The following is a 25,860-nucleotide window of genomic DNA, read 5'->3' as shown; positions in this document are numbered from 1 at the left end:
ACCCTTGCTGCCTTTCTTCGTTGGCCCTTTGGTTTGGCTTTTCCCCGTCGGCCTCAGGACCTGCTGTCCTCTCTCCCATCTTTGCATCACTTCTCCTTCCCTGTAACCAGGCCAGCCCGGAGGACTGGGCTGGGAGCTGGGACGCCCTGGTTCTTGCTTAGCAACCTCGACAGCAGTGCTCTGCTCCTCGGTGTGGCCCCAGGAGAGTGACAGTGGTGCAATGATTTCTTTGTCACTGATATTGCCTTACTCTGCTGAGCTCTGAGACCTGGCAATGGTCTAATTAGTGTTTCTGCCTCACAGGGCTGGCGGGAGCACCGTGCTGTCTCGTCCTTGCGTGGAGGATGTCTCACCGGGGCTGCAGAGGCATCAGTCCCATTTAAAACTGGGTCGACTCAACAGGATCTAGGACAGGTACGAGAAAGATGGGCTTGGGAGAAAGGAGAGGAGCAGGGAGCATTCCCCCAACAGGTATGGTGGTGGGGAAGTGTGGCTTACTCTTCTCTCCACCTTCAGGGATGCTCAGAGGTGTCAAGGTTTAGGACCTGCACTGGCAGTTGTGGAAGCAGCACCATGTAACTGTGGCATCCCTGGGGTGACAGTCTGCATTTGCACTGGGGCCACCTGTCCCTTAGCTGGGGACACTGGGAGCACTCCTCTGCTCCTTCCCAGTGGAAGCTGGAGGCTGGTGGGATGGGGAATGCGGATCAGCGCCAATACTCTGCTCTCCCGGGGTGGACTTGCTTTGAGCACAGCCTGGCTCAGTCAGGCTCAGAAGGTGCAGGAGGGTGCTGGGTACCGGAGAACTGGGACCAAGGGTGTTTGGGGGTTCCCACTGCCACGGACTAACTGTACAGCCTTGGTCACATCACTTCGCTGCTGGGCTGTGCAACATGCTCGGGGGCTGTCAGGGAGCGCTGAAGCTTGGGAGGCTGTGCTGGCCCTCGTGGAGGGAGAGAGTCTGGCGGAGGGAGGAGAGGGGGGCTCCAGCCATTGCTGCTCTGGCAGGGAGGGCTGTGGGCACTGCGTTCGCGCAGGACGGCAAAGAGCCCAGGGCCAAGCAAGCCGGGGTGATCCCGCACCCCTCGCGCCGGGGGAGGTGGGATCCTGCTCCGGCTCTTGGTGGGGCTGGCGGACCCTCGGGGATGCTGGCGGTCCGGGAGGGCCGGGACCCCCGCAGGGCCGCGGCGGCCGTGGCAGGGGCGGTGTTGGTGTTGGCGGTGTCAGTGGCGGTGTCAGTGGCGGTGTCAGTGGCGGTGTCAGTGGCGATGGTGGCGGTGGTGGCTGCGGTCTCCTCGGGGAGGGAGGCGCTCCCGGCCATGCAGCCGCCAATGGCGCTGGCTGGGCCGTGGTTTCCTGCCGAAATCACATGGCTCCCGCGTTTCCATGGAGAGAGCCGGGGTGGGCGCTGCCAAGAGCCTGCACGAACTCCCCGCTTGCTCCCGTCCATGGGAGTGGAACAAAGGGGATGCACCGAGCCAGGCCCGCTCTCGCCCCGCGCCTCGCCCCCCGCCTCTCCTGGGACATGTGAGTGCCACCCGCAGCTCCGCACCCCGCGGTCGCGGGGGGGTCGGGGGGAGCGGGGTTGGTGGCTTTAGCAGGGCTACACCCTTGGGGGGCCACGTCGCCGCAAGCCACCGCCCGCCCGCCCGAGCCGCCGCTGCCCCCGCCCCGGTGGGCGCCCCGGGGCAGGGGGTGTCCGGGCACGGCGGGAGGGGGCACGGGCACACGGACATGGGGACAGGGACACGGGGACACGGGCATGGGGACACGGACACGGGGATCCGCTCCGCCGCCCCACTGCGGGCTGGGGGGCAGCTCCGCACCCCGCGGCAGGGCCGGCACCGTGGCCGGAGAAGGAGCCGACTGACAGTGGGATATCGGGTCCAGCACCCCCCAGTGTCAGCCAGTGCCCCCCAGACCCGGTCCGGGGTGTATCAGCTCCTCCAGCCGCTCTTTCCCTCCCGGGTTTGGGATGACGCTGGTGGTATGAGCCGTGTCCTGCCCCGAATCCCCTGGGACTCCAGGCAGGAGTATGGGCAGGGGTACGGCGGGCGGAGGGGAAGCTGCCTGTGCCCATATAGGGCCGTGCCCGAGCGCCTGCGGGACGCCAGAGCCATGGATCCCGTGGGAGAGGCTGCACCCACCTCCCCCCATGCCACCCCTGCGCCCAGGCGGGACCCGGGGGGGCTCCGGAGGGACCTGGGTGCACCATGTCAGCTGGGTGCTGCCTCCTCCTCCAGGGTGACGGAGGGAGGAATGCTCGGAGGAATTAATGAGACAGATCTCGCTTTGTTGCTGGCCCGATCCTCCTGTCTCCCAGCCCTTCCCAGCCTGCCAAGAAGTGCTTGGGAAGGCCTCGCACCATTAACCCTTTCCCTGCTGCGCCTCCGGCCATCCCAGGGCGTGCAAACAGCGTCAGAGGGTTCTACCCTTGCCACATTCCCAGAGGAGACTCCCAAGGGCACTGGGAAGTCCCGGCCATCTTATAAACCCCATATTGGCCAAGGACCTGTCTCCTGGCTGGTGGCCTCGCTGCGTCCCCTGGGCAGGGCTGGGACATGAGTCTGTGACGCTGTGCAAAATCCGGCAGTGCAGGGCTTGTCACCAGTCTGTCACCAGCGGCGTTGCCTGCTCTCGGCTTGTGGGGGTCCCCGATGCATCACTGTGGTCCCCTGGGTGGAGAGCAGCCGTGGTGGCATGGTGGTATCCCTGGTGTGGTGGTGGCTGAGCCCCCATGGAGGACAGGGCATGATGGGTTTGAGCGTGGGAACAGGGCCAGTGGTGAGAGGTGTCAGGGTGGGCAGCTGAGAGGTGCTGGGGTGCAACTGTTGATCTGCAGTGAGCACAGTGGTGGGGACAGGAGTATCTCTTCCCAAGCCTTGCCTGAGGCTCCTGGCCTCCTGCTTTGCCCAGGAATCCACAGCCTGGGTTGCAGCAGGGTGCCTGAGGTGGACATTGTCCACTGGGCGTGAGGAGCTGGATGAGCATAGGGATGCCCCGCAGAGATGTCATCGGGCTGGGCTCCAGCTTGTGCCCGTAGCTGAGGTTCAGCGGGTGCATTGGAGCTCCTGCCATGGCACAGACCTAAAGGACAGGACCCTGGCAGACCCACGGCATGCAGGGAGCTGGCATTTGGGATCCCCGGGGCACAGTGAAGGCAGTCCAAGCCTTGGCTTTGCGTGGGCTGAGGCCAGTGCTGGGCTGGGACGAGCTCCCCGCCGCGTGCTTTGGGGTTATTTATAGGGCTGCCATTTATATCGCTTCTATTTCTGCTGCCGTGTGGGGACCGTGTGAGGAAGCGAGGGGGGAGGGCTCGAGTCTGCTGCCGCCCCAATGCCCGGATGCGGGGTGCCCGGCCCCTCCGGCAAGGGGTGCTGCCGGCGGCACTGGTGCCAGCCTGGCTGTGGGTAGAGCCTGGCTCGGCGCGAGGGCTGGTTCCTCTCCAGCCCTCGGGGCACCTACCCTGTGGAAAAAACCTCTGCGTTGGGCTCCCAGGATTTTTTGGAGCTGACTTTGCCAGTTTTAGCAAGAAGTAAAGCCTGAGGGGTCGGCTGTAGCACTGTGGTGGGGGTGACCACCTGCAGCTGTAGGACCAGCTGTCCCAGCCCAGGACAAGCCACTTGGTCACTTGCCGTGGTTCTCCTTCAAGCCATGATGGTGGGTCTTCTTGCCAGAATTGTCACCTCCTGCCCGCTCCTAGGTCTCCCCCATGGCCAGGAGCTCTTTGTCCCCCCACCAGGCTGGTGCTGACACATGCTGGCACTCATCTCCCTAAACTTTTTTGGCCAGCCATGACTTCTGCCACCTGCTGAAGCTGGCCTGTGCCCTCTCCAGTGTTCCCAGGCACTCAAGGGTGTCTGTGGCTGGGGAGTACTTGTCCAGAACAGCCTGAAACAGTTTCTTCATCACTTGGCCTATGGTGCTGGTGCCATCTGTGCAGTGTGATCCTGGGGCTGGTGGCTTCTCCAGGGCTGGGCGGGCTCAACCTCAGTGCTGCTGGTCCCAGGGCCAGCACGGAAAAGCTGAGTCCCCTAGGACTCAGTGCTAGCAGGACATGGGGTCTCTGGGAAGCTGGTCCTGTATCCCAAGGCAGGCAGGGAAGTGGGAATGTCCTCCTGGAGTGTCTGAATTTTTCTTCTGCCTGCACACAGACTGGCTGTGGCTGTACACATGTGTCCAAGCACAGCTGCTCATGGACCATTTTGTTTGCATGCTCAGCTGTTGTGGTTGGGGTGGGGATGCCTGGAGCAGGTCCCCAGGCCTGGCACAAGAGGAGGACATAAAGGGACACCCCCAAAAAGGGTGCACCTGGAGCATTACACCCACATCCCTGCTGTTGCAGAGGGATGGAGGAAGCTGCCCTGGCTGGCTGAGCTGAGCCAGGGTGGTGAGTATCAAGGGAAGTCCCCTGAGCTGGGGGGTCACCAGCACCCTGCGTGGCCATGGGGATGTCCCCTTCTTTGCATCCCCACCCTATCCACTGCCAGGCCAGGGCCAGGGATTCATTTAACTCAATTACCACCCAGGCCCTGGTGCTGCTGGCGCCACTTGTGCCCTTCCTCTGCCCTCCCTTGGCAAGGTGTCCCTGGACTGTCAAGCCCTGCTGAATGCCTTGCAGGGTGCTGTGAGGTGCCCAGAGGGAATGGCTGATGTCACATGTCCTCCTCTGGCATCCTCTTGCCACCTTTGGAATGCCTGACCCCACCTCCTGCCTGCTCCTGCTGGTCTCACCAGGGGTGATGCCCGGGATGGTGCCATGCCAGGCAGCTCACCCGCGTGTCAGCTACCACAGGGATCCCCCGGCAGTGTGGGCAGGGCTGCGGAGAGGCTGAGCAGCAAGCGGCACAGCCCGGCTGTCACCCCTCTGTGAGGGAAGCCTGGATGTCCCCTCTCTCTGCGTGGCACCCGGGAACGCCTCTCCCGCGGCTCGGGCGGCTTTAGCGTGGCTTTCTCATTAACCTTTAATGAGAACAAACAAGCTGGCATGGGCCGTGGCCGCGGGCGCGCTGCCTGGCCGTGTGCCGGGCACTGGCTCCGCGCGGCTGCCAGCGCGGCGCAGGCTTTGCGGAGGGATGGCCGGGGCCGGGGCGGTGCCGGCAGTGATGCCATTCCCTGGGGAGAAGCAGCACGAGGTGAAAAGCCGCGTGGTAGCCCCCTGCCCACATCAGCCGCCGGGATGGGACCGTGTCCCTTCCTCAGTGGGGAGAGCCGGGGGGATGTGTCCTGTCCGTGCGAGGCAGGAGACGTGGCCTTCACACAAGTTCTCGAAGGCTGGGGTGGAGATGGGCTTTGCGGCGTGCTGGGCTGCTGGCTCCCTCTGTGCCCATGGCACTGGCACAGAGGCTGCAGGCAGGTGGGCAGTCTGGGATGGTTTTTCCTTGGATGCTGCTCAGAACCAGCCCAGCCTCACCAGCTCTTCTCCCAGCTGCTCTCCCAGTGGGGCTGGTGCTGTGTACCCACCTGGGCACCAGGACCTGAGGGTGCCCTGGGTCACAGTGCTCTTTGGTGACACTGCTGCAAGTCCCAGCTCTCCAAGCCTGGCTGTGGCTGGCTCCAGAGCCATGTGAGGGTGACCACGGTGGGGCAGCCAAGCCACCCTACGAGAAAGCCCCAGATGTTTCTTGTTGCCTGCAGGACCTGAAGGGAGGGGACCAGCTCTGGGCTGGGGAAGCAGCCCCACAACAGGCTGACCCTCTAGGGAAGGGGTTAACTATCTGGGAGGACCCCATCTCTTCAAGCATCCCCCAAGACTCCAGTGCTTTTCCTCCTGAACCTGTCCTGACCTCGCTCTAAAATCAGCAGCAAACAGGAAAGGAGCCTGGGAGGAGGTGTTTCTTCCTGCCCCAGTGACGTGGTGATGGCAGCTGGTCCCAGCCTGGCTGGAGCTGGCTGCTTCAGCCTCTGTCAGAGCTGGAAGGGGTTGCCAGGCCTGGGTATCCCAGGACCAGGACCTGTATAGGGACCTACAGCACTGGGGTGACAACTGTGCCACAGAGTCCCCTGGTTGTTTAGGGCATCCCTTTGCCCTAAACAGGGAGTTGTGAGGCTGGGAGGTGCTTCTGGCATTGGCATGGAGGGCAGGTGGGTCTGCCACACTGCCCCATGGGACCTGGAACCCCATGGGGAGCAGGACATCCTTCTTTCCCACATGAGAATGGCACCCAGCATCTTTGGAGAGCCCTGCGAGGAAACCCTGGCTGAAGCCAGCCTCTTCAAAGCTTTGGAGAGTCAGAGGATAAAAAGTGGGGACTTATGAGCAAGAAACCCTTTTCCCAGTGGCTCTTGAGCATTGCACGGTGCCCACAGGCATGCCATGGGAATGGTGGGAATGTGGGAAGCCTGCAGCAAAGCCATGGCGATTTTATATACCTATATATAAATATATTTGCATATATTTATATATATATATTTAAAACCAAGCAATGCAGAAGCAGACAGCAGTGGTGAGCGTCGGCTGCCCACGGCTTTGTGCCTGCCCGCAGCGGAGCTGGCAGGGATGGGGGTGAGGGGCTGTGCATCCCCCCCGCCCCATCCTGGGGGCCAGAGCAGCTCAGGGGCAGTGGTGTGCTGGGCAGGGCGGTGTGTGCTCCCGGTCTCATTGCCAGCCCTGGGTGCCAGAGGGAAGGGGGTCTCGAAGGGAAGAGACCCGGAGAGGGGCTGTGAGGGGAGTTTGCACTGCAGTGCCCTGCAGTGTGTTCCCCTCCCTTCCACCCGTGCCTCAGTTTCCCGAGGGTGGGAAGGATGAGGACTGAGCTGTGTTGTTCTCCGGGAGTAGCCGGTACTGGTGGGGCCCTTTCCCTCCAAGGGGGTCAGGAATCCTCCCGTGTCCTCCCATCCTCCGTCCTCCGTCCCCCTTGAGTCACGCCGGGGCTGCTGCGGCGCTGGGCAGTGATGTCAGCCCTCGGGCAGGGGAAGCGTGGGAGGAGACTGCTGCCCGGGGGGAGCCCTCCGGCCACGGCCCCCACACTCTGACAGACAGACAGACGGACGGACGGCATGAGAGAGCAACAGCCACCGTGGACGGTGACCCCATCCCGAGGGGGATGTGCTGCGGCAGCGCGCCATGAATGGCAAACGGAAAGGTACTGAGCACCGGCAGCACCGGGGCTCCCAGCAAACGGCGTTAATTTGGGGACGCCCCGCTCTTTGAGGCTCCCGGGTGACGTGGCTGGGCTCCTGCGGGGTTTTTTGGGGTGAGGGGTTTCCTCGGGAGGAGAGCTCTCCCTGACCGGGGCACCAAAGACACACAGGCACCCGCCACCTGCAAGGGACACGGTTGTCACTGCGGTTTGCAGCGATGGGGTGTCAGATCAGCGTGTCCATGCAGGATAGGACCCACTGGCTGCCCAGCATTGCTGGTGCCCCCACTGAGATCCAGACTCTGTGTCTCAAGGCAGGAGGGGGGGCCACAGCTGCCTGCTGCTCCCGGGTGATGCACCCCTGATGCCACGGCAGCCCCTGATGCCACGGTTGTGCAGCTTTCCTCGGCAAACTGGTTTTCTCCCCCTCAGGCCCTCACATCTAATGAGGGCAAACGAGCCTGACTCTATGTCGAACATCCCTGGCATGATGGTCCCAGGGGAACTGGGCAGAACAGAGGGTCTTGGGACTACTCTTGTGCACTCAGACCAAGTTGCCCAGGCAGGATTTGTGGGGGAAGCTACTGATACCCAACAGAGCACCCTGGAGATGTGCAGGTCAGGGGTAAGGTCATGGGACCTCTGCAAGGTTATGCCAATCCCAGAAGGATCCTTCTGGAGGATCCCAGCACCCCTGAGAGGGATCACAGCCCACTCAGGAGCGGGGTCTGGTGCCTCTGGCCAGGCTGCAGTCCCATCTCACAGGGCATGGGAGTGAGCAGTGTCCTGGATCCTGGATCCTGGCTGGGTGCTCGGTCTGTGCCTTTGGTGGTGGGGGATCATGGTGGTCCTGGGCTGGTTTTCAGGAGCCACGTTGGGCTCAAGCTCTGACAGGCCCTGAGGAAACCCCTGTCCCAATGGTGGCCACTTCCCTGGGTCACAGTTTGGGGCTTGCATCCCCCTCTGGCTGGAAACAGGGAGGCCGTGGAATGGGTGCTGGGGTGGGAGGCTGTGAGCCCCCCCGAGGGACTGGCTGTGAGTGTCTGCCTGTGCCGTGCCCTGCCCTTCCGCGGGGATACTCCGCGGGGTAAATAAGCACTTCCTCCAATTCTTCCCATTCGCAGCTCCTTCCCTTTCCTGCTGCCCTCCCACTTGGCCCAAGGAGCCAGCAGCCTCCCACGGCCGCAGGAGCGGATATCACCACCGTGCCCCTACTGCCACAAGGCCAAGAGCACCCAGCACCCATCCAACCCAAACAGCTGAGAGCACCCAGCACCCATCCAACCAAACCAGCACCCCCTGCTCCAGTGGGGGCTCTGGGCCTGTGACCTTATGACCGGGAATTTCTCTCCCGGCTGAGTCACAGGGAGCCGGGATCCATTCACTGACTCATCTGACTCCCCAAACCCCCCAGTCCCCCTCCTCGCCCAGCAGGAGGGGGAGCTGGGGGGTGTCCTGCCTTCCTGGAGGAGAGGCAGAGCATGGAGGAGGTCAGGGAAGAGGCGGCTCCCAGGCTCCCTGTGACCAAGGCGGGATGGTGTCAGTCCCCGGATGCTCCCATCCTCTGTGGCAGGGAGGGATGAGGAGTGATGGGAGGGAAGAGCTGCTCCAGCCCACGCTGGGAGCCGGCCAAGGGCCGTCCCGGGGCCGGAAGGGGCCGGCGGGGGCCGGGGTACGTGCCGGGGTTAGGGCAGCAGGGCCACAGCTGTGCAAACACGGATGCAGCGGCTGCTCCGAAGGGAGCTGTGCCAGCGGGCGGAGTTCACAGGCTCCCGAGGTCACCCCCCCCCGTGTGCCCGAGTTTCACTCAAGGGTGCTGGGGCAGGGGCTGGCAGGACCCCCCGCTTGCCTCAGACACCACGGGCAGGATGGATGGTCCTGTGGCCACCATGGCCTCCCCACTGCAGGGGGACACTGGTGTCCCGTTGTGCCCCTCAGTGCCATCAGTGTGGGGACCACAGCCCAGCCCCTCCTGGGGAAGCCCCTTGGCCCCCAGGGGCACGTTTATCGGTGCTCTGTGGGTGCTACTGGCTGGTTGTGGGTGCCCCCCCCCGAGGTCAGGGGTGCTGCAGGGTGCTGGTTTGGCCACCCTGGGCATTGGTGGCCATCAGTGAGTAACATCCCTGGAGATGCTGATCAGAGTACCCCCAGCTCCCAGGGCTGCAGGCTGGGGATTCAGGGGGGAGCCAGTTTGGGGCGTCTCCGACCAGGGCAGTGTTGATAAACCCGCTGGAGCGACCTGAGGCTGGTGTCTGAGTGTCGGAAACAGAAACCAGCTGGGACCAACCCAGCCGGTCGGACTGCCCCCTCCACTGCTCAGACCAGCATTCTTGGGATCCCAATCATCTCCAGAGCACCGGGCGTCGAGAGAGGAGCTGGCAGCTGGGCTGGAGAGCCCCGGGGTGGGCTCCACCACCCCACGCTGTGCCGCCTGTCCAGCTGCTCGCTGCTCTTTTGGCCTCTGCCTATGGGCAGTGCTGGCTGAAGACGGACAGACGGACAGACTCCCAGGATTGTGTTTCCTACGCCGGGGGAGCTGGAGGCAGTCTGTGGCACAGAAAAGGTGAAAACCTTGGTTGGGAGGCAGGTTTGTTAGCACCGAAGCCCTAATTAAGGGCAGGGGGCAGTGGGGCTTGCTGGGACTGAACCTTTGGGGCAGGACCTCTGCATCTGCTTCTCAGGAAAAGGAGGGATGTGCTTGGGGCAGGGACATGGCAGGGACACGTGTGTCAATGCTCTGTTGGTGACAGCCTCCTGGTAAGGCTGGTGCGGGGCTCACCAGCCTGGGTGAAAATGTGGTGGCCCTTCCAAGGGTGCCCTGGGCTCTGCTCCCTGCAGGGGCTGCCTGTGCTGCTGGTACCAGGTACCTCTTATCTCGGTAATGTCAGGAATGCACTATGCTGGGTTTTTTCCTCCTCTATGAGCCAAGCCCAATCGTACCAGGAGCAGAGACCCCACACCCTGCCTGCCCTGCTGCACACAGGCAGTGCTGCCCTTTGGCACCCGGCTGGCTGCCTGCTAGTGCCGGGCTCAGCAGGGGCATGGTGTCCCCCTCCTCAGAGAGGATTTGGGGTCCTGTCCCAGGATCTGTGTTGCACGGTGCCAGGGGTGGGGATGCAGGTTGCCATGGTGTGTTGTGGTGGTTGTCTGGGGGAGAGCTGGGTCCCAGGGCTAGAGCACAGGGATATGGTCCCGTCAGCATCCACCGCTCATGGCACTCCTTCCTGTGCCAGTGCAGGAGCCTTCGGTGCTTTGGAGCATGACCCAGCACGGCACAAGAGGCTGCTGGAGTCTCTGAGGTGCTGGGGCAAGTGGCTGGGGATTGCTCTGACTCTGCTGAGGAGCTGTGCTGCGGCATCAGTCCCCTGCAGCACCCCCGGCATCCTTCCCTCCCACAACACTCCGTGTCCTTCTTTCCCTGCGACATCCTCAGCATCCTCCTGCTGTGATACCTCCAGGGTTCTTCTTCTCTTGCGATGCCCCCAGCATCCTCCTCCCCTGTGATGCTCTCAGGGTGGGCTCCTGCCTGAGAAAACCTCTTTAGAGCTCCCCCTGAGCCCCTAGATGGCAGCATGGGCTGGAGAAGAATTGGCTGGCAGGACCATGCGCGCCCAAAGGAGCTGTGACCCACCCCACACATGGAGAGCCTCGTCCTAGGGGTGGTGGGTGCTGTCCCTATGGATGAGCTGCTGTAGTGCCCAGCTGAGGAGCAAGCACGGGAGCTACAGGCCTGGCTCGCTCAGTGGGGAGCAGATTAAAGAGCCCTGCAGAGGGTAATCTGCCCAGGCCTGCAGGTCAGCCGGGCTGCCAGGGATTACAGCTCCTTCTAATGAGCTTAATTGGGACAGTGTTGTCCTGGAAAATGGAGGGACTGGCACCCAGATAGCACCGAGGCCGTGGGACCCGCCGAGCAGCTCCAAGGTCCTGGGCTGGGACCCGAGTGCCGAGGGGGAACCAGATGGACCTGCTGCCTCCCAGCTCCACTGGGATAGAGGTGAGCGGCGGTGGCTGTCTTTGACTCCGAATGGCTCTGGCTCATCCCAAGCGCTGCAAATCCCTGGCTTCAGCCTGGCGTGTGGGGTGGTGAGGGGCACAGTGCTGGGGGGATGCCCACTGGTGGTTGAGTGGGTGTGAGCCACATAGGGCCAGGTTGGGCCAGTGTCCTGGGTTTGTTGTGCTGGGAAAGGAGTGGGAATGGTGGTGGCAGCCCCAGCAGAGCCTGTGTCCCTGTGGTGTCCACTGGCTGTCAGCCATGCTGGAGGCAGGAGTGAGCCCCTTGGGATATGGGGAGGTGGCTCTGGCCTAGTTTGCCAGCCAGGGAAGCTGTGCATCCCTAGGGCCCTGCCTGGCCTTTCCTGGCAGGGTGTGTGACTGCTGGATGCCGTGTGGGTTCATCCCCAGCAGCTCCTGGCTCCCTAACCCACAGCTCAGCTCGGGGTTGTCAGGGGTAGGGGAACTGAGCTGCCATCAGCAGTGGGCAGAATGAAGTGGAACATCCCACATCCCGCTCCTCTGTGGCTGCCCTGTGGGCTGGGCTCCTCCCTGTGCCCAGCTGGCACTGCTGGGGGTGGCCAGGAGCCCCAGACTCCCCTGCCCTTGCCTTGTGCTTTGGGCTGCTCTTCATGAGCTCCAGCCAGGGCTGCAGGGATGCTCCTGCCCCAAGACTCAGAAATCTGCATCGTCCTGATTGGCATCCACTGCACCGGACGTGGTGGGGACAGGCAGGTACCGGCACCAGTTTCAGGTCTCCTGGCGCTGTCACTGCAGGGGTGCAGCAGCTGTGAGGCTGAACATGTGCTGCCCGCACGGACTTTCCAGGGTCTGGCAGGGAATGGCTCAGCCTTTTCTTCCCCAACACAGAGCTCCTGGCAAAGCCAGGAACTTTCCAAAGTGCTTTGTTGTCCTTGGGTTTCCCCCCTGGTTGCTGGAGTGAGCGGAAGTGAATGAGGAGACAGCAAAGGGCTGGGCGTCTGGGTCCAGCCCTGCGCCCTTCCTGCCCCTGCAGCAGGGTGGCACGGGTGATGGCAGGATGTGGGACAAAGTGGGGTTCAGGAGGAGGTGTCCGGCCTGGGACACAGCTTAGGGTTTGTCATGGTCATGTCTGGGAAGGGCCATGGCAGGCACTGGACATCAGCCCCCTCCTGTGGCTCCCATGGGGCCAAGCTCGGACACATCCATCCGTCTGTCCCCACTGAGTGCTCACAGTGTCCAGGGCCCTGCTTCACCCAGGGCAGATCACTGGCAGCATCCCTGGGGGCAGAATGGGCCCTGTGTCCCGGTGCCACCAGGAGTGTTCTTGGACTGAGAGGCTGGGAAGGCTCACAGTCCATGGTCCATGGGTGCCACTCTCAGTCCCAGCGGCACCTCTGTCTGCGTGTGTGTCCCCACCTGGCTGCTGGTGACCCTGCTGTGTCATTGTCCCCAGGGAGGCCCTCCAGGTCACACTCAACGATGTCACTGTCTGTGCGCCCGCAGCGCCGAGTCCTCGTCACCAAGATCAATAGGAGCCAGTCCTTTGCCGGAGTGAACTCATCGGCCGACCGGCCCTTCAGGTAGGAGATGGCTGCTCATCCTGGGGACAGGGACAGGCTTGGGCGTTTTGGTGGGACCTGCTGCACATCCTGAGGCTCCTTCCTATCCAGCTGTCCCATCATCTCCCTCAGGGACCTTTGTGGTAGCCAGGGGACATTGCACAGGGGTCTGCAGGGAGCACTGAGGCCATGTGGGAGACAGAACCCATCACCCCAACCCTCCGCTGTGCTGTACCCCAGGCAGGGTGAGGACCCTGCAGCCACCAGAGCATGGAGGGGACAGATGTAGCTCACCTCATTCTTCAGCCCGCTCTTAAGAGCTTCCCTGTGACCATCATCGTGTTTAATGGGTGCGGTGGAGCTGGGGTGGCTTCGAAGTGTCTTGATGGCCTTGACATCCTGCAGCGGCCAGTTTCGGGGTTGTGAGTGCTGGTGTGAATCAGGGTTTCCTCGAGGTCACCTCAAACCTGTGACTGAAGGTTTTACTGGCTTCCTGTCAACTGTGGTGCGAGGAGCAGCCATTCCCTACTCATCCTCTCTGTCCACTGGCGATGTTATGGTCCCATCATCCCCTTCATCCTCCTCCTCTCTGCTGAGCCTCCTGTCAGTGACAACCACCCCACGCACTGCTTGTCCCCACCACCCTCCTCCCCACCATTCCTAGCTCCCAGATACCCTCTCACAGGTGGTTCTCGGGAATGCCACAGGTTGGGCTGTGGGACTAAAGCAATTTAGTGCTTTTAATCCCCTTTCCTAGTGCTCACCCAAGCTTCTAACTTTCCAGTGCACCTACCAGTGCTAGGGGAAGATGTCTCTCAGCCAAATGGCCAAGGAAAGCAGTGCCAAGCTGCCTGGCCATGCTGGGGGCATCTTCTTTGGGTGGGCACAAGCCCAGGAAAAGCCTCCCTGTGCCCAGAAATCCTCCAGACCTGCTCAGCTCTTGTCCCCAAGTCCTGTCCTCTGGACCAAGTAACACTTTGTAGATCACCAGCTCATTTGATCTGGGGGTGTAAAGGGGGTTGCTTAGGGACAGGGAATAGGGAGGATTTTTAGATGCCTGCAGCCAAGTGGCTGATGGGGAGATGCTTGTGGGAGATGCCTCCAGGGACTCTGGAGGACGGGAATGAGGAGGAATGGTGGAAATTAGGCGCTTACCCATCGCTCCAGCTTGGGAGGAGGCCAAGACATTCATTTCCCCCACGGATGATTCGGGGAAGTGTTTTGGTCACTTCTGCGAAGAGCAGGACAGGATGGGAGGTACAGCCTAAGGCTGGGAACTGAGGAGCCCCTGGTGTCTCCTGGGCACTGGTGGCGTGATGATGCTTTGAAAGGAGGAAGGGAAGAGCCGGTCTGAGCGAGGCGTTGCTGGCTGGGCTGGGGAGTGACTCCATTGCACAAGGCAGGAAGGGAGGTGTTCAGGTCCCGGGCGCTGGGTCGGCACGCTGTGGGTCGGCTGGGGGAGGCAGCTCCATCCAGCAGGTTTGGTGACATCTGGAGAGGCACAGCATCAGTGAGGATGTCCTTGTCCCATGTGGCTGTGCTGGGTGATGGGGTGACAGGGCTGCTGGTCCCCAGGGTTCTCCCATGCTGCCACGCGTTGGGATCTCTGCCTGATCCTGGGAGCAGGTGACAGGCTGTCAAGCCAAAGGTTGTATGTGTCACCCTGCCACAGTGCCCAGAGAGCATTTCTAAGCCCCTGGCAGCCTAGGGTGCTGGGGATGGAGCAGAGCATGGCCCCTTCAGAGGGGCACCAGCGCTGGAGATGTCCCCACAGGCTCCAGGAACACAGCTTGGCTCCAGCTGGTGCCATCTCCATTTACCTTTGCTCCCCCTGACCAGCACCTGGGACCTCCCCACCTTCACAGAGGCTGTACCACAGCCAGACTCTTGGACCCCGCTGGGATGGGGTTACCTCCCTGCTCCTCTCCAGCTCTACCTTTTTGGGTTTCTCTTTCTTTCCCATGGTTTTGGAGCAGCCAAATGCATTGCAGGGGGCTGCAGGCATGTGGTGCAGGCAGTGCTGCCCAGCTTTATGGCTCTGTGTCTTCCAGCCCCGCTGGTTGGTTAGACTGACTGCTGGGGAGTCCCAAGAGAAGCAGGGGGACCTGGCCTCCATCCCAGAGCTCCTCCTTGTCTTGAGACAGGGTGCCCAGCAGGCTGAGGCATCCAGGAGGACCTTGGTGCTGTGTGCTGACCGCGGCCATCCTGGCTTTGCCTGCCTCTCTCCCCAGGAACCTCTCGCCCTTCACCCCCACCGTTTCCCGCAAGACTGGCTCCAGGGTCAGTAGGATGTTCTCAATGTCCCACAAATCCCCACCACCCAAGGTGCCTCAGCCCAACCGCCTGGACGAGGTGTATGAAGCTCTCAAGAAAGGCCTGACGTAAGTGCTGGGGCTCCCTGTGGCTGAGTGGGGGGAGGCAGGGAGCCCCCGAGACAGCTTGTGACGTGGGTTGGGGTTGGCAGCTCTCTGCTCTCACCAGGCAGGGACATGCCAGGTCTCCTGGGCACGGTGCCCTGGGGTCCCGGAGCTGTGTGGGGTCCTGCATCCCACCACAGCCCATGTAGAGGCATGAATGGGTTCCCACGCCTGGGTGCTGGAACAGGGAGTGGGGATGCAGTGCCAGGTGTGCAGGGTTGGTGTGGGCTGTGGGTGGCAGGAGCCTGGAATACAGCATCCCAGCCTGACCCCCATGGTGTGTTTTCCCTCAGAGCCTACCTTGAGGTGCACCAGCTGGAACTGGAGAAGCTCAGCACCCAGATCCGTGAGTCCAAGAGGAATTCACGCCTGGTGAGTGCTGCTTGGGAAGAGCCTTACAGGGAGCGGTGCCTTGGGCAGACAGCCAGGGTTGTGGCACAGCTGGGGCAGCTCGTGGTCCATCTGTGTCCTGGGGCAGAGCCTGTTTCTGTGGGGATGTGGGGGGCCAGCCCAGGCTCTGGTGTTGGGCTTCACAGGGCTCCTGTCCCTTTGTCATGCACTCTCCAGCCCCGGCTGGGTGCTGCATGTCCCACTGCCGTGCTATGGGTGGTGGGTGCAATGTGCTGGGTCTCCTTGGGTGGACAGAGCGGGCTTTGTGCTGCATCTTATCCCTCTCCTCTCTCCTCCAGGGCTTTCTCTACGATCTGGATAAGGTAAGCGGGATCAGTGCCCCATCCCCCTCGTATCTCCCTTCCAAGTGCCTGGGATGTTCTACTGCCAGCCCTGCTCTGCTAGCACTGCCCTGCTGCCTGTCCCCTGGGATCAGGGTGGGGCAGGGATTGGGGCTCTGCAGGCAGGGTGGCTCTGGGCAGGGGATGAAGCAGAGATGTGCTTGTAACCTGCTTCTTGCAAACAAAAGCTGTTTTTAGCAAGTGCTGGGCCCAGGTTGTCTCTAAGGCTGGGCAAAAAAGCACCCTGGAGCCTGGCTTGGGTCTTGGAGGACCCTCAAGAGCAGGAAAGCCTGGAGGAGGCTGCAGCACGAGGGTGCTCCCTGGTGGCTGCCACCCTGCAGCTCCCAGGCAGGGCTGGTGTCCAGGACGTGTCCCAGCCACGGCGTGGAGGACGCAGAGGGCACATCCTGACCTGCATCTCTGCATACTGGCTTTGCTGCCGCTCACACCATCTCCTCTGCTTTTCCAGCAAGTCAAGTCCATCGAGCGCTTCCTGCGTCGCCTGGAGTTTCATGCCAGCAAGGTGAGAGCTGGGGACTGGGGTCACCTTGGGGTAACCTTGGTGCCACACCAGGGTGCCTGTGCTGTCCCCAGCCCTGCCCCTCACCACAGCTCGGGCCTGTCCTTGCAGATAGATGAGCTGTATGAGGCTTATTGCATCCAGCGGCGGCTCCGGGATGGAGCCCACAACATGGTCAAGGCTTACAGCACGGGCTCGCCGGGCAGCCGGGAGGCACGGGAGAGCCTGGCCGAGGCCAGCAAGGGCTACAAGGAGTACACAGAGGTGAGGCAGCTGGCAGGGGTGGGATGGCAGGGTGCTGGGTCCCATGAGCGTCTGCTGATGGATCTTGTCCATCCGTGTGTTCCCAGAACATGTGTCTATTGGAAAATGATCTGGAGAGCCAGCTGGGCGAGTTCCATGTCCGGATGAAAGGTACCATGTCCCGCTCCATCCCTATCCCTCTGCCTGCCTGGCTGCCTGCTGCCTGCTGACGCCCCTCTGCCTTCTCTTGCAGGACTGGCAGGCTTTGCCCGGCTTTGTGCTGGTGACCAGTATGAGGTTGGTGGGACCAAATGGGATGGGTTCTGCTCTTCTCCTGCCCTGTGGTCCTTGGGCTGTCTCGGGGGTGTAGGTGGGCGCTGGCACGGAGGGCATGTTGCAGGGTGGTGGTGGGTGGCATGGGTCCGTGGCCGTGCCTGGGGACACACAGAGAGCACCCTGGTGTCCTGTCTCCCCCATACCCACACCTCTGCATCCCCAGATCTTCATGAAGTACGGACGGCAGCGGTGGAAGCTGCGGGGGCGCATCGAGGTGAACAGCAAGCAGGTGTGGGACAGCGAGGAAATGGTTTTCTTGCCCCTCATCACCGAGTTCCTCTCCATCAAGGTACAGTGCAGAAGAGGGCAGGGATGGTGTGGGCCAGCTACCCCCCTGTATCAGAGTCGTTTAGGTTGGAAAAGACCACTATGATCATTGATTCCAGCCCCACCCTTAAACCACATCCCAAGTGCCACATCCACACATTTTTTGAACATTTTCAGGGATGGTGATTCCACCACTTTCCTGAGCCTCCCTTCAGCACCTCACTCTCACTAGCCCGTGGCTTCATCTCCTCCTCTCCTCCTTCTCCAGGTGACAGAGCTAAAGAGCCTGGCCAACCATGTGGTGGTGGGCAACGTGTCCTGCGAGACCAAGGACCTCTTTGCAGCTCTGCCCCAGGTAGTGGCTGTGGATATCAATGACCTGGGCACCCTCAAACTCAGCCTGGAGGTGACCTGGAAGTGAGTACCTCAGCAGGCATTGCTGGTGGCACACGGTAGTGCTGGGGATACCCAGTATGGCATGGCAAGAGGTGACCTACACAGGCTCTCCCATCCCAAAACTGGGCTGTAATTATGGAAAACCAGAGCTGGAATGGAGGGGGTCCTGGTGTCCTGAGACTTCCCCCCCAAGCTGGCACACATCCCTCACCTCCCTGCTGTCCTCCCCAGCCCCTTCGACAAGGATGACCAGCCCTCAGCAGCCAGCACCGTCAACAAGGCGCCTACAGTGAACAAGAGGTTCTCTACCTACAACCAGAGTCCACCTGACACGCCGTCCCTTCGGGAACAGGCGTTCTATGTAAGTGTGCACCAGGCAGGGCTGCTCAGGAGAGGTGGGCGCTGGTGGGGTCCACACGGGGATGTTCCCATGCTGCATCTCAGAGGGTGGCACAGCTCAGGGACAGGGGTGGGCAGCTCCTCTCCAGCCATCCAGCCACGACTCCCCGGTACCGGTGCCTGCTCCTCCCTCCCACGTTCACAGCTCCTCTTCTCTCTGCCCAAGAGCCCGGAGCGGGCGGCCGACAAGCGCGGTTGGTCCTTGCTGGACATCTTTCGGGAGACACTCTTCGAGAAGCTCTCTCAGAGCTGCTCCTGCGGCGATGTCTCCTCGGCCGAGCTCGGGAGATGGCCGCAGCAGGGCCGCGTAAGTGCGGGGCTGGAGCAGGCCGGTAGCTTAGCCCAGCAGTGTGGCCATCCTGCAGTAGCCGTAGCCACTCCTTGTCTCCTACTTACCATCCCTCACTGATGCCCAAAGGCCTGATCCTGCCAGGCTGGGGTCTGGCTGGTCCTGCAGAGCTAGTCCCCAACCTAGGGAGCCTGGGTTCACCCCAGAACCGGGCACTAGTGAGTAGAAAGCTTCTCTGTGTCCCTGTGCTGGTGGCATTGGTGTGCTGTGCCGTGGCATTGGCATGGTGCTGGTGACGGTGCTGGTGTGATGGTGTCATGGTGCTGGTTTGACTCTAACATGATGTTGATGTGGCACCGGTTCAGTGACATTGAACCATGACATTGGTGTAATGGCTGGTGCCGTCCACGTGAGCTGATGCTGGACCTGTTTCAGTCCTTGCAGCCATGGAGGGTGGTGTCCTTGGCTCTAGGTGTTGCATCCCACTGTGCTGGGGAGCAGCTGGCACCCCAGGGCTCCAGGGGCTGGGCATGGGGAGGCGGACTGCCTGCTGGCATGGGGTGAGATCCAGGGCTGGAATAGGCAGCCGTGGTCTGCTGAGACCTCGCTGCCCATCCTGCTGTGCCAGCAGAGCTTTGGCAGCCTCAGTGCCCTCCAGCTCAGCTGGACCCTGCCCCTGGTTGACAGGAAGACAGCCAGAGGAGTGGGGGCAGCAGGAGGAGGGTCTTGGCTGACACCACTCTCCCCTCTGCAGAACATGCTGCGGCGCCAGGAGGAGCTGGAGAACGGCACAGCCTGGTCCATCTCCTCCGAGTCCTCGGACGACTCCTCCAGCCCCCAGCTGTCCGGCAGCGCCCGCCACACCACCCACAAGCCCATCGTACAGCCCGAGGTGCAGGCCTCCGCCCCAGCCATTGAGATCTCCTTCTCCCAGCAACCAGACGAGGCCGAGACTGGCCTTGGGACCAGTGGCAGCAGCGTCTCCCCTTCCGGGAGCCAGCCAGAGGAGTCGGGCAGCCGTAAGAAGGATACAGTGGCCAACGGGCACGTGCCCTACTCCCGGACTCTGAGCCACATCAGCGAGGCCAGCGTGGATGCCACGATGGAGGCCAAGGCTGTGGAGAGCCCCTGGGAGCCCATGCCCAGCCCAGAGGACACAGGGACGGGCGAGCAAGATGCAGACTCTCTCCCCGGCGCCACAGTGGCAGCGGCTGTGGCAGGGCAGGACAGGGACGCTGAGGCCAAGCCCCGAGCCTCTGCAGCATGGGCCACCTCCTGCGAGGAGGCTGGCAGGGCCGAGCCAGTGCAGAACCAGGCACCAGCACAGGGTGGCTGTGACACCGAGGTCCCTGCAGCACTGGCACAAGCCTCTGTGGAGGAGAGGCCCGTCCCCACCCCACCGCTGCCTGCCAGTGCCCCCGAGGTGCCACGGGGAAAGGTGGTGGATTCAGGGCTGGAGGAGGCAATCAGCCTTCTGGGCTCAGCCCTGGAGGACTATCGGGGGCAGTTCCCAGAGCTGCAGCCCCTTGAACGGGAGCTCAAGCGTCTGGAGGAGATGCTGCTGGTGAGGAGCTCTCAGTGGTGTTCAGGGGCGATGGGGACAGGGCATTTGTGGCTGGCAATGTGTCTGGGGACAATGGGGACAGGGCCAGCCCTGCTGACAGTGCTCAGGGACAACGGGGACAGGACCATCCCTGCTGGCAGTGCCCAGGGATTATGGGGACAGGGCTATCCCTTCCGGAAGTGTCTAGAGACAAGGGGGATGGGTCCATCCGAGCTGACAGTGCCAGTGGACAAGGACAGAGCCATCCGTGCTGGCAGTGCCCATGGATGATGGGAATGGTGATCATCTCTGGTGGCAGTGCTTAGAGATGATGGGGGTAGAGTCACCCCGGTTGGAAGTCTCCAGGGATGATGGGGACAGGGTTCACCCCTGATGGCAGTGCCCAGGGATGATGGAGATGGGGCCACCCCTGATGGCATAGCTGGGAATATGTGTGGCAGGGCTGTCTTGGCTAGTGAACCAGGATTCAACCCCACCATGTCTTCCTCCACAGCAGAAACAGGGCGTCTTCCTCAGCCGGGCTTCCAGCATCAGCCTGACAGTGGAGCACGCGCTGGAGAGCTTCAGCTTCCTCAACACCTCTGACATGGAGGATTCAGAGGGCTCTGAGGAAGAGCCTCTCCAAGATGAGAGGTGCACAGCAGGGCTCACGGGATGGGGCACAGGGCAGGAGGCACCCCTGCAGCAAGGGATGGGGGATGGCCACCTCTGCCAGGGTGCCCAAACACATTTAGACTGGCCCATCACAGCTCAGAGAAGGGCCAGGCCAAGAAACAGCAGTATCTGGTCCTTCTGGTGGCACAGTGTCACCCTGCATCCCTCCATGGGGCTGGGCTGGAGGCAGCCCCTGTGCCTCTGGGACCTGCTCCTTTGCCCAGCTGTGATGCTATAGGTCCTACAGAAACTCTGCCCTGTGGGTGGGGAAGGGCCAGATCCAGGTTTCCTGTGCTGATCCAGTGCCTTGATGTCTCCGTGTCTTGCAGGAAGGCTGGCAGACCCCTGCGCAACACCCGGGCCCCCAGCGCCGGCGAGATGGGGGCAGATGACACTGGAATGTGCAGCGGCTCTGAGGCCAGCACTGACCCCATGAGCACCGGCAACGAGTTCCTGGATAAAGCTCTGGTGCTTCACCTCAACAACTGCAACTGCCTGCTGCTGGTGAGGACCAGGGACGGGGTACAGCAGCCGGAGACACCCTGGGGTGGGCTGTAGGTCCCCCCTCAGGGGGTGCCTTGCCGTGGCACGGAGGCACTGTGGTGTGGGCGGTGAGCTCTGTCCCTGAGGTGTCTGGTTTGGCTGTGCCTTGCAGAAGCTGGGCACCTTCGGTCCCCTGCGGTGCCAGGAGATGTACGCCCTGGACAGGCTGCTGCGGGAGTCGCAGGTGCTGGAGATCGTGTGCCAGCTGACGGAGGAGCGCGCGGGAGCGGCCAGCTCGGCCGCCGACGGTAAGGACACGCGGCCGAGGGGACCCTCTGTGCCACCCTGGAGGCTGCGTGAAGCCTGGTGTCCCCTCACGGGCACGGCTGGGCAGCAAAGGGGCCATGCCAGGTGGAGGGCAGGAGTTACCTGCCTGCTGCCATGGCCTCAGGAGGTTTGACAACCCCTGTCCCTGCAGTGGTGCAGTTCTCCACGCGGAAGGAGGGCGTGCTGCCTCTCTGGGACCTTTGTGTGGAGGCGCCCAACGTCTACACCTGCTCCGTGGAGCGGTTCCTGCAGGTGCTCAGTGCCCAGTATGCAGCGCCCATCAGTGAGCAGCACCCCGGTTTGGCTGATGCTGGTGAGTGGGTGCCAAGGGTGTGACAGGAGTTGGCAGCCTCGCTCGGTGACCATGAGTGGGAGTATGTGGGGGCCAAGAGCCCCTCAGAGGGGTGACCACAGCTGCTGCACACTGTGATTCTGGCTCTTTCCCACAGTATGTGTGAAACTGGTGGAGGACGTGCTGAACCGGCGGCTGCCCCGGCGGCCTGGCAGTGCCCAGAGCGAGCAGGTCACCATCTTCCAGTACTGGAGCCACTTTGAGTCGCTCGGCGCCCTGGTGCTTGACACCTACATGATGGAGCTGGCAGAGGAAGGTGGGTGCCCTACCATCCTCCTTAGGCCCTGGGATGAGGTGTCAGAGCATGACCATAGTCATTGATCACCCTGCAGCACTGCCATGACTGCCCTGGGGCATCACCCAGAGGCTCAGCCATGCTCAGGCTGGGCAAGTCAGTCTGATCCAGAGCACAGTCTACTCCCATGCTGCCTTCCCATGTCCTTGATGTAGGTCCCCACATCTTGGGGGACAACTCTATGTATAAGCACCCTGTGTGGGGCCACCTCTGCCCAGCATGGATGCAGGGTGCCCAGGGATGGGTTCCCTGCGGTGATGGGTGCAGGGGCAGTGCCACATGGCTCCCCACACCTTGGCTGAGCCTTTGGCTTCCTGCAGCACTGCTGGCACAGAACCTCAACTCGGACGACCAGGACGTGGTGCTGCGTGCCCTGAAGCGTGTGCCCGAGGCCCGCCTGAAGAAGGAGGGACTAAAGGCGCTGAGCCTGCTCCTCGTGGAGGGCAACAGCAAGGTGGTGAGCGCCGTGTCAGCCCAGCTCCGCAGCCTGGCAGAAAACCCCCGCTTCCGCCAACGGGTACGTACTGGGCAAACCAGGGATGAGATGGGCCGGGGCCACAGCCCCTGGGCGGCTGCCCCCAGCTCTGCTGCAGGTGGTGGCACTGACTCCCATCTCCCCCAGGCCCTCGTGTGCTTCCTGGAGCAGCTGGAGGATGAGGAGGTGCAGACACGCGTGGCAGGGTGTGCGGCACTGGGCTGCCTGAAGGTGAGAGGGGTGGGGGAAGGAGGCAGAAGAGCTGCATGTTCCAAAGGAAGAGGAAATGCCTGTGGCCGGTGACTCCGGATACACCTGCACAGCCCCCTGCTGCCGGGGGAGAGGAGCTGGGGGTGCCCCAAATGTGCTGGAGCAGCAGGCAGGGGCAGGGCAGGAAAGGAAATGGGGAGAAAAGGGACAGGATGTGCAGCTTCCTTGCACCGTGGAGCTGCAATGCCCTGTGCTGCCTTCCCCTCTGGGCTGTGTCCCTGCTCCCACCGTGCTAGCCACACTCAGCCCCTTGTCCCTTCTTCCGCAGGCCAAGGAGAGTATTGAGCAGCTGGTTTACCTGTGCCAAACCGACAAAGAGCCCGTGCGGGAGGCAGCCAAGCAGAGCCTGATGCTGTGTGGTGAGTGTCCCGCTATTTCTCTGCTCCCTCTCCACCCACAGCATCCCAAGAGGCATCTCCTGGTGCCAGCAGTGCCCACGGACGACAGGGCTGGTCCCCGCCTACCCCACACACTCTGGCTCATCGTGCCCCAAGCTCTGCCGGGCAAGAGCAAGCTGGCAGCGGGCAGCGAGGGCCAGGCATCCTGTGGCCACAGCACTAAGCCTGGTTGTTATTTATTATTTGCTAGATGGCCCTGAGAGAACCATCTGAGTGGGTTTCTAGGCCTCCAGATCGCGGCAGCTGCTGCGCAGGTTGGGACACGTGAGCCATCCTCGTCCCCCTTGTCCCCGCTCCTGCCGCTTTGCTCACGAATGTCTCCGTCTTAGAGCCTGTCAGCCATGTCACGTTTCGGAGTCTGTGTGTCTTGGTTGTTGATAGTGCCCATCCCTGTGGCACCCCGGCACATGTAGATGCCTTGTGTCCTATGTCCCAGCAGATTGTCCATGTCACCACCTCTTGCTGGGGATGGCCGCTGTGGGCAGATTTGCGTGTGAGGGTGCCGGGCAAAGAGCTCAGAGTGAGCCTGTAGCATGGGTGTGTGCATCCCTGTGTGTGCACGGGGGTCCTGGGGGAGCCCTCGGGACCCCCGTGCCAGTGCATGCAGATGTGCACAGCTGTTGGAGCCGCCGGAGCTGGCACAGCCCTGAGCACCAGTCCCTTGGCCTCAAGTGAGGCTCTCCACAAGCCAACACTCCTGCAGCCAAAACACAGGTGATCCTTGCCCCGCGTGGGCAGCTGAGGAACAGGATTTGCAACCTCTGAATCAGGAGCTCTGTGGAGTTTTTGAGCCAGATCCCAGCTGGGACCTGCCCAAGGGTGTGCTAAGGAGGACAAGAGAGGTCTCCATGCTGTGGCCGTAGCACGCAGGCTCTGCCAGGCATTAGGCATGTTTCCCTGTAAGGGCCGGGAAAGGTGGCCAGGGATGAGCAGAGGACAGAACTCCTGCAGTTCGGATCACTGACCACGGTGTGTACTTGCAGGGGAAGATGGTAAATCAGCTCACCGGCGGCTGGAGGAGACCCTGGACAGCCTCCCACGGATCTTTGCACCAGCCAGCATGGCCAGTACAGCTTTCTGAGACCCACGCACGCCCACCTGCCATCCCTGAGGGCACAGGCACCGCCGGGCCGCCCGGGCTTGCACGGACTGGGGACCCGGCAGCTCCCGCTCTCGGCACCACACCGCAGTATTACCCCCGCCGGCAGCTCGCCACGGCCGCACACTGCCTTACGGAGCACCGCTTCCCCGGCCCCGCGGGGCCACCTCCGCACCGCTGGGCAGGGGGGCTCGCTGCACATCCCACCCTCTGATCGCTATTTAAAATACCCGCGGAGCCCACCCTTCCTGCCCCCCGGGGCGGCGGGGAGAGGTACCGGATTTCTCTGTTCCTCTTGCCTTCCTCTTGCTCGAGGGCGCGCGCCCTGTCCCGGAAGGACCTGCACTTTGGAAACTTTGCTGTTTCTTTCCAGGAGTTGCCTGGGCCATGGGGACTGCTGCCCTCTGCCACCTGGAGTCCCCAGGACTTAAATAAAATGAAATATAAGATATTAATATATTCTGCTGGCGTTTCTTCTTTCCAGCTCCACATGCTCCTGTCGCTCCCCGGCTGTGGCTGTAGGGAGAGTAGTGAGGTGTGGCCCCAGCCCAGAGCCTTTCCTGGTCTGTTGGGAAGTGCCGTGGAGGGCAGGGGCAGGAGGAGCAATAGAGGGACGGACAGACGGACAGACAGAAGCTGCCACCTTTTTTTTTTTTTGGTTTGTTCTGTTTTATTTTATTTTTTATTTACAGATTTTTGCAGAAAAACAAAAGCAAAAAATTCTTTTCTATAATGTCTCTATAAATCTATATATAATGTAATTACAGAGAATGACTAATTTTGATTTTAAACCAGAAATAAAACCAAATGTTTAATGACTGTCGGTGTCGCTGTGAGGGTGTTTCTTTGGCCCCAGTGCCCTGGGACAGGGCAGGCTGAGGGTCAGCTTAGACAGCTGGAGGGTGATGGGGTGTTGTGGGAAATTATTGTGATTTCTGGCACTGCCTGCACCTCAGCCAAATGTTGCCAAAATTTGGCTGCTGGGCATGGGAAGCATCACCCAAGGTGCTATGAGTTGGCCACACAGGATGGGAGCCACTGGAACCAGGGCTGGCTCTGGAACAGTGACGGCCCTGTGCGTGTGCATGCAAATCCACACATTCCCCATCTCCAGCTGCTGCCATGTGGGAATGGTTATCCAGGCCCTGACCTCCAGTTTGGACCAGTAAGGACCCATGTCCAGCACTGGGAGCAAATTGCAGCAGCTGTGGTGGCCGTAGCTGTGTCCCCAGACGCCCTCGCACCGGATGGGTGTGACAGGGAACGCTAAACCACCCTAAGCTGCTGTGCCTCATCCCAGGATATCCGCTGTCCCCACCTCGCTGTGTGGTACTGGGCTGGGAGAAGGGACTGCTCCCTGTGTCCCCTCTTGCTGCTTTTCCCTCACCACCTTCCCCTGGGGCTGGAGGTTTTGTGCCCCTCCTGTGCAGCTTGCCTGGCACCTATGAGCTGCTGGATTGCTGGGAAGCTTGCTGGGAAGGAAGTTTATTGGAAGCTTACTGGAAAGGAAGTGCTGTTTCCTCTGGCTCTCCCAGGAAGGAACTTTGACCTCTTGGTGGCTCTGACGGGGGCAACATGATGGGGGCCACCTTCCTGGCACTCGCAACACAAACACTTCTCACTGCTTTGATTTTTTTTCCCGAGTTCAGTAGCTTTGGCAGCGTGTGGCTGGTTGACACGGAGCCTTCCTCCCCACCAAGGAGGAGGTGGCAGGGTCTGCTTGGTGGTGCCC

The 25,860-nt window shown here is 61.8% G+C and overlaps 1 protein-coding gene across 5 annotated transcripts in view; it reads left to right on the top strand.

Annotated features, from left to right (window-relative positions):
* Positions 1–24,951, top strand: part of FAM65A (family with sequence similarity 65 member A) — a 32,766-nt gene extending 7,815 nt beyond the window's left edge. The window contains exons 1-23 of one of the 5 annotated variants that reach the window (XM_017824195.1): positions 1,391–1,527; positions 12,508–12,634; positions 14,845–14,994; positions 15,324–15,402; positions 15,720–15,743; positions 16,231–16,284; positions 16,393–16,545; positions 16,632–16,695; positions 16,778–16,821; positions 17,024–17,149; positions 17,396–17,544; positions 17,755–17,884; positions 18,966–19,775; positions 20,269–20,408; positions 20,759–20,933; positions 21,085–21,220; positions 21,391–21,552; positions 21,689–21,847; positions 22,207–22,403; positions 22,509–22,592; positions 22,900–22,990; positions 23,220–23,283; positions 24,013–24,951. In XM_017824195.1, the coding sequence (XP_017679684.1) occupies positions 1,449–1,527; positions 12,508–12,634; positions 14,845–14,994; positions 15,324–15,402; positions 15,720–15,743; positions 16,231–16,284; positions 16,393–16,545; positions 16,632–16,695; positions 16,778–16,821; positions 17,024–17,149; positions 17,396–17,544; positions 17,755–17,884; positions 18,966–19,775; positions 20,269–20,408; positions 20,759–20,933; positions 21,085–21,220; positions 21,391–21,552; positions 21,689–21,847; positions 22,207–22,403; positions 22,509–22,592; positions 22,900–22,990; positions 23,220–23,242 (3,156 nt within the window). In that variant the 5' untranslated portion in view covers positions 1,391–1,448 and the 3' untranslated portion in view covers positions 23,243–23,283; positions 24,013–24,951. Of the gene's footprint in view, positions 1–303; positions 415–1,390; positions 1,528–6,955; positions 7,086–9,355; positions 9,646–12,507; positions 12,635–14,844; positions 14,995–15,323; positions 15,403–15,719; positions 15,744–16,230; positions 16,285–16,392; positions 16,546–16,631; positions 16,696–16,777; positions 16,822–17,023; positions 17,150–17,395; positions 17,545–17,754; positions 17,885–18,965; positions 19,776–20,268; positions 20,409–20,758; positions 20,934–21,084; positions 21,221–21,390; positions 21,553–21,688; positions 21,848–22,206; positions 22,404–22,508; positions 22,593–22,899; positions 22,991–23,219; positions 23,284–24,012 lie in introns of those variants that run through there. The other 4 variants (XM_017824196.1, XM_017824193.1, XM_017824194.1 and 1 more) reach the window with 4 other exon arrangements.
* The last annotated feature ends 909 nt before the right edge of the window (positions 24,952–25,860 follow it).

Source organism: Lepidothrix coronata, unplaced genomic scaffold, assembly GCF_001604755.1.
Source record: "Lepidothrix coronata isolate B3197 unplaced genomic scaffold, Lepidothrix_coronata-1.0 Scaffold110, whole genome shotgun sequence".
Classification (NCBI taxonomy): domain Eukaryota; kingdom Metazoa; phylum Chordata; class Aves; order Passeriformes; family Pipridae; genus Lepidothrix; species Lepidothrix coronata.
This window is presented reverse-complemented; position numbering and strand designations above follow the sequence as displayed.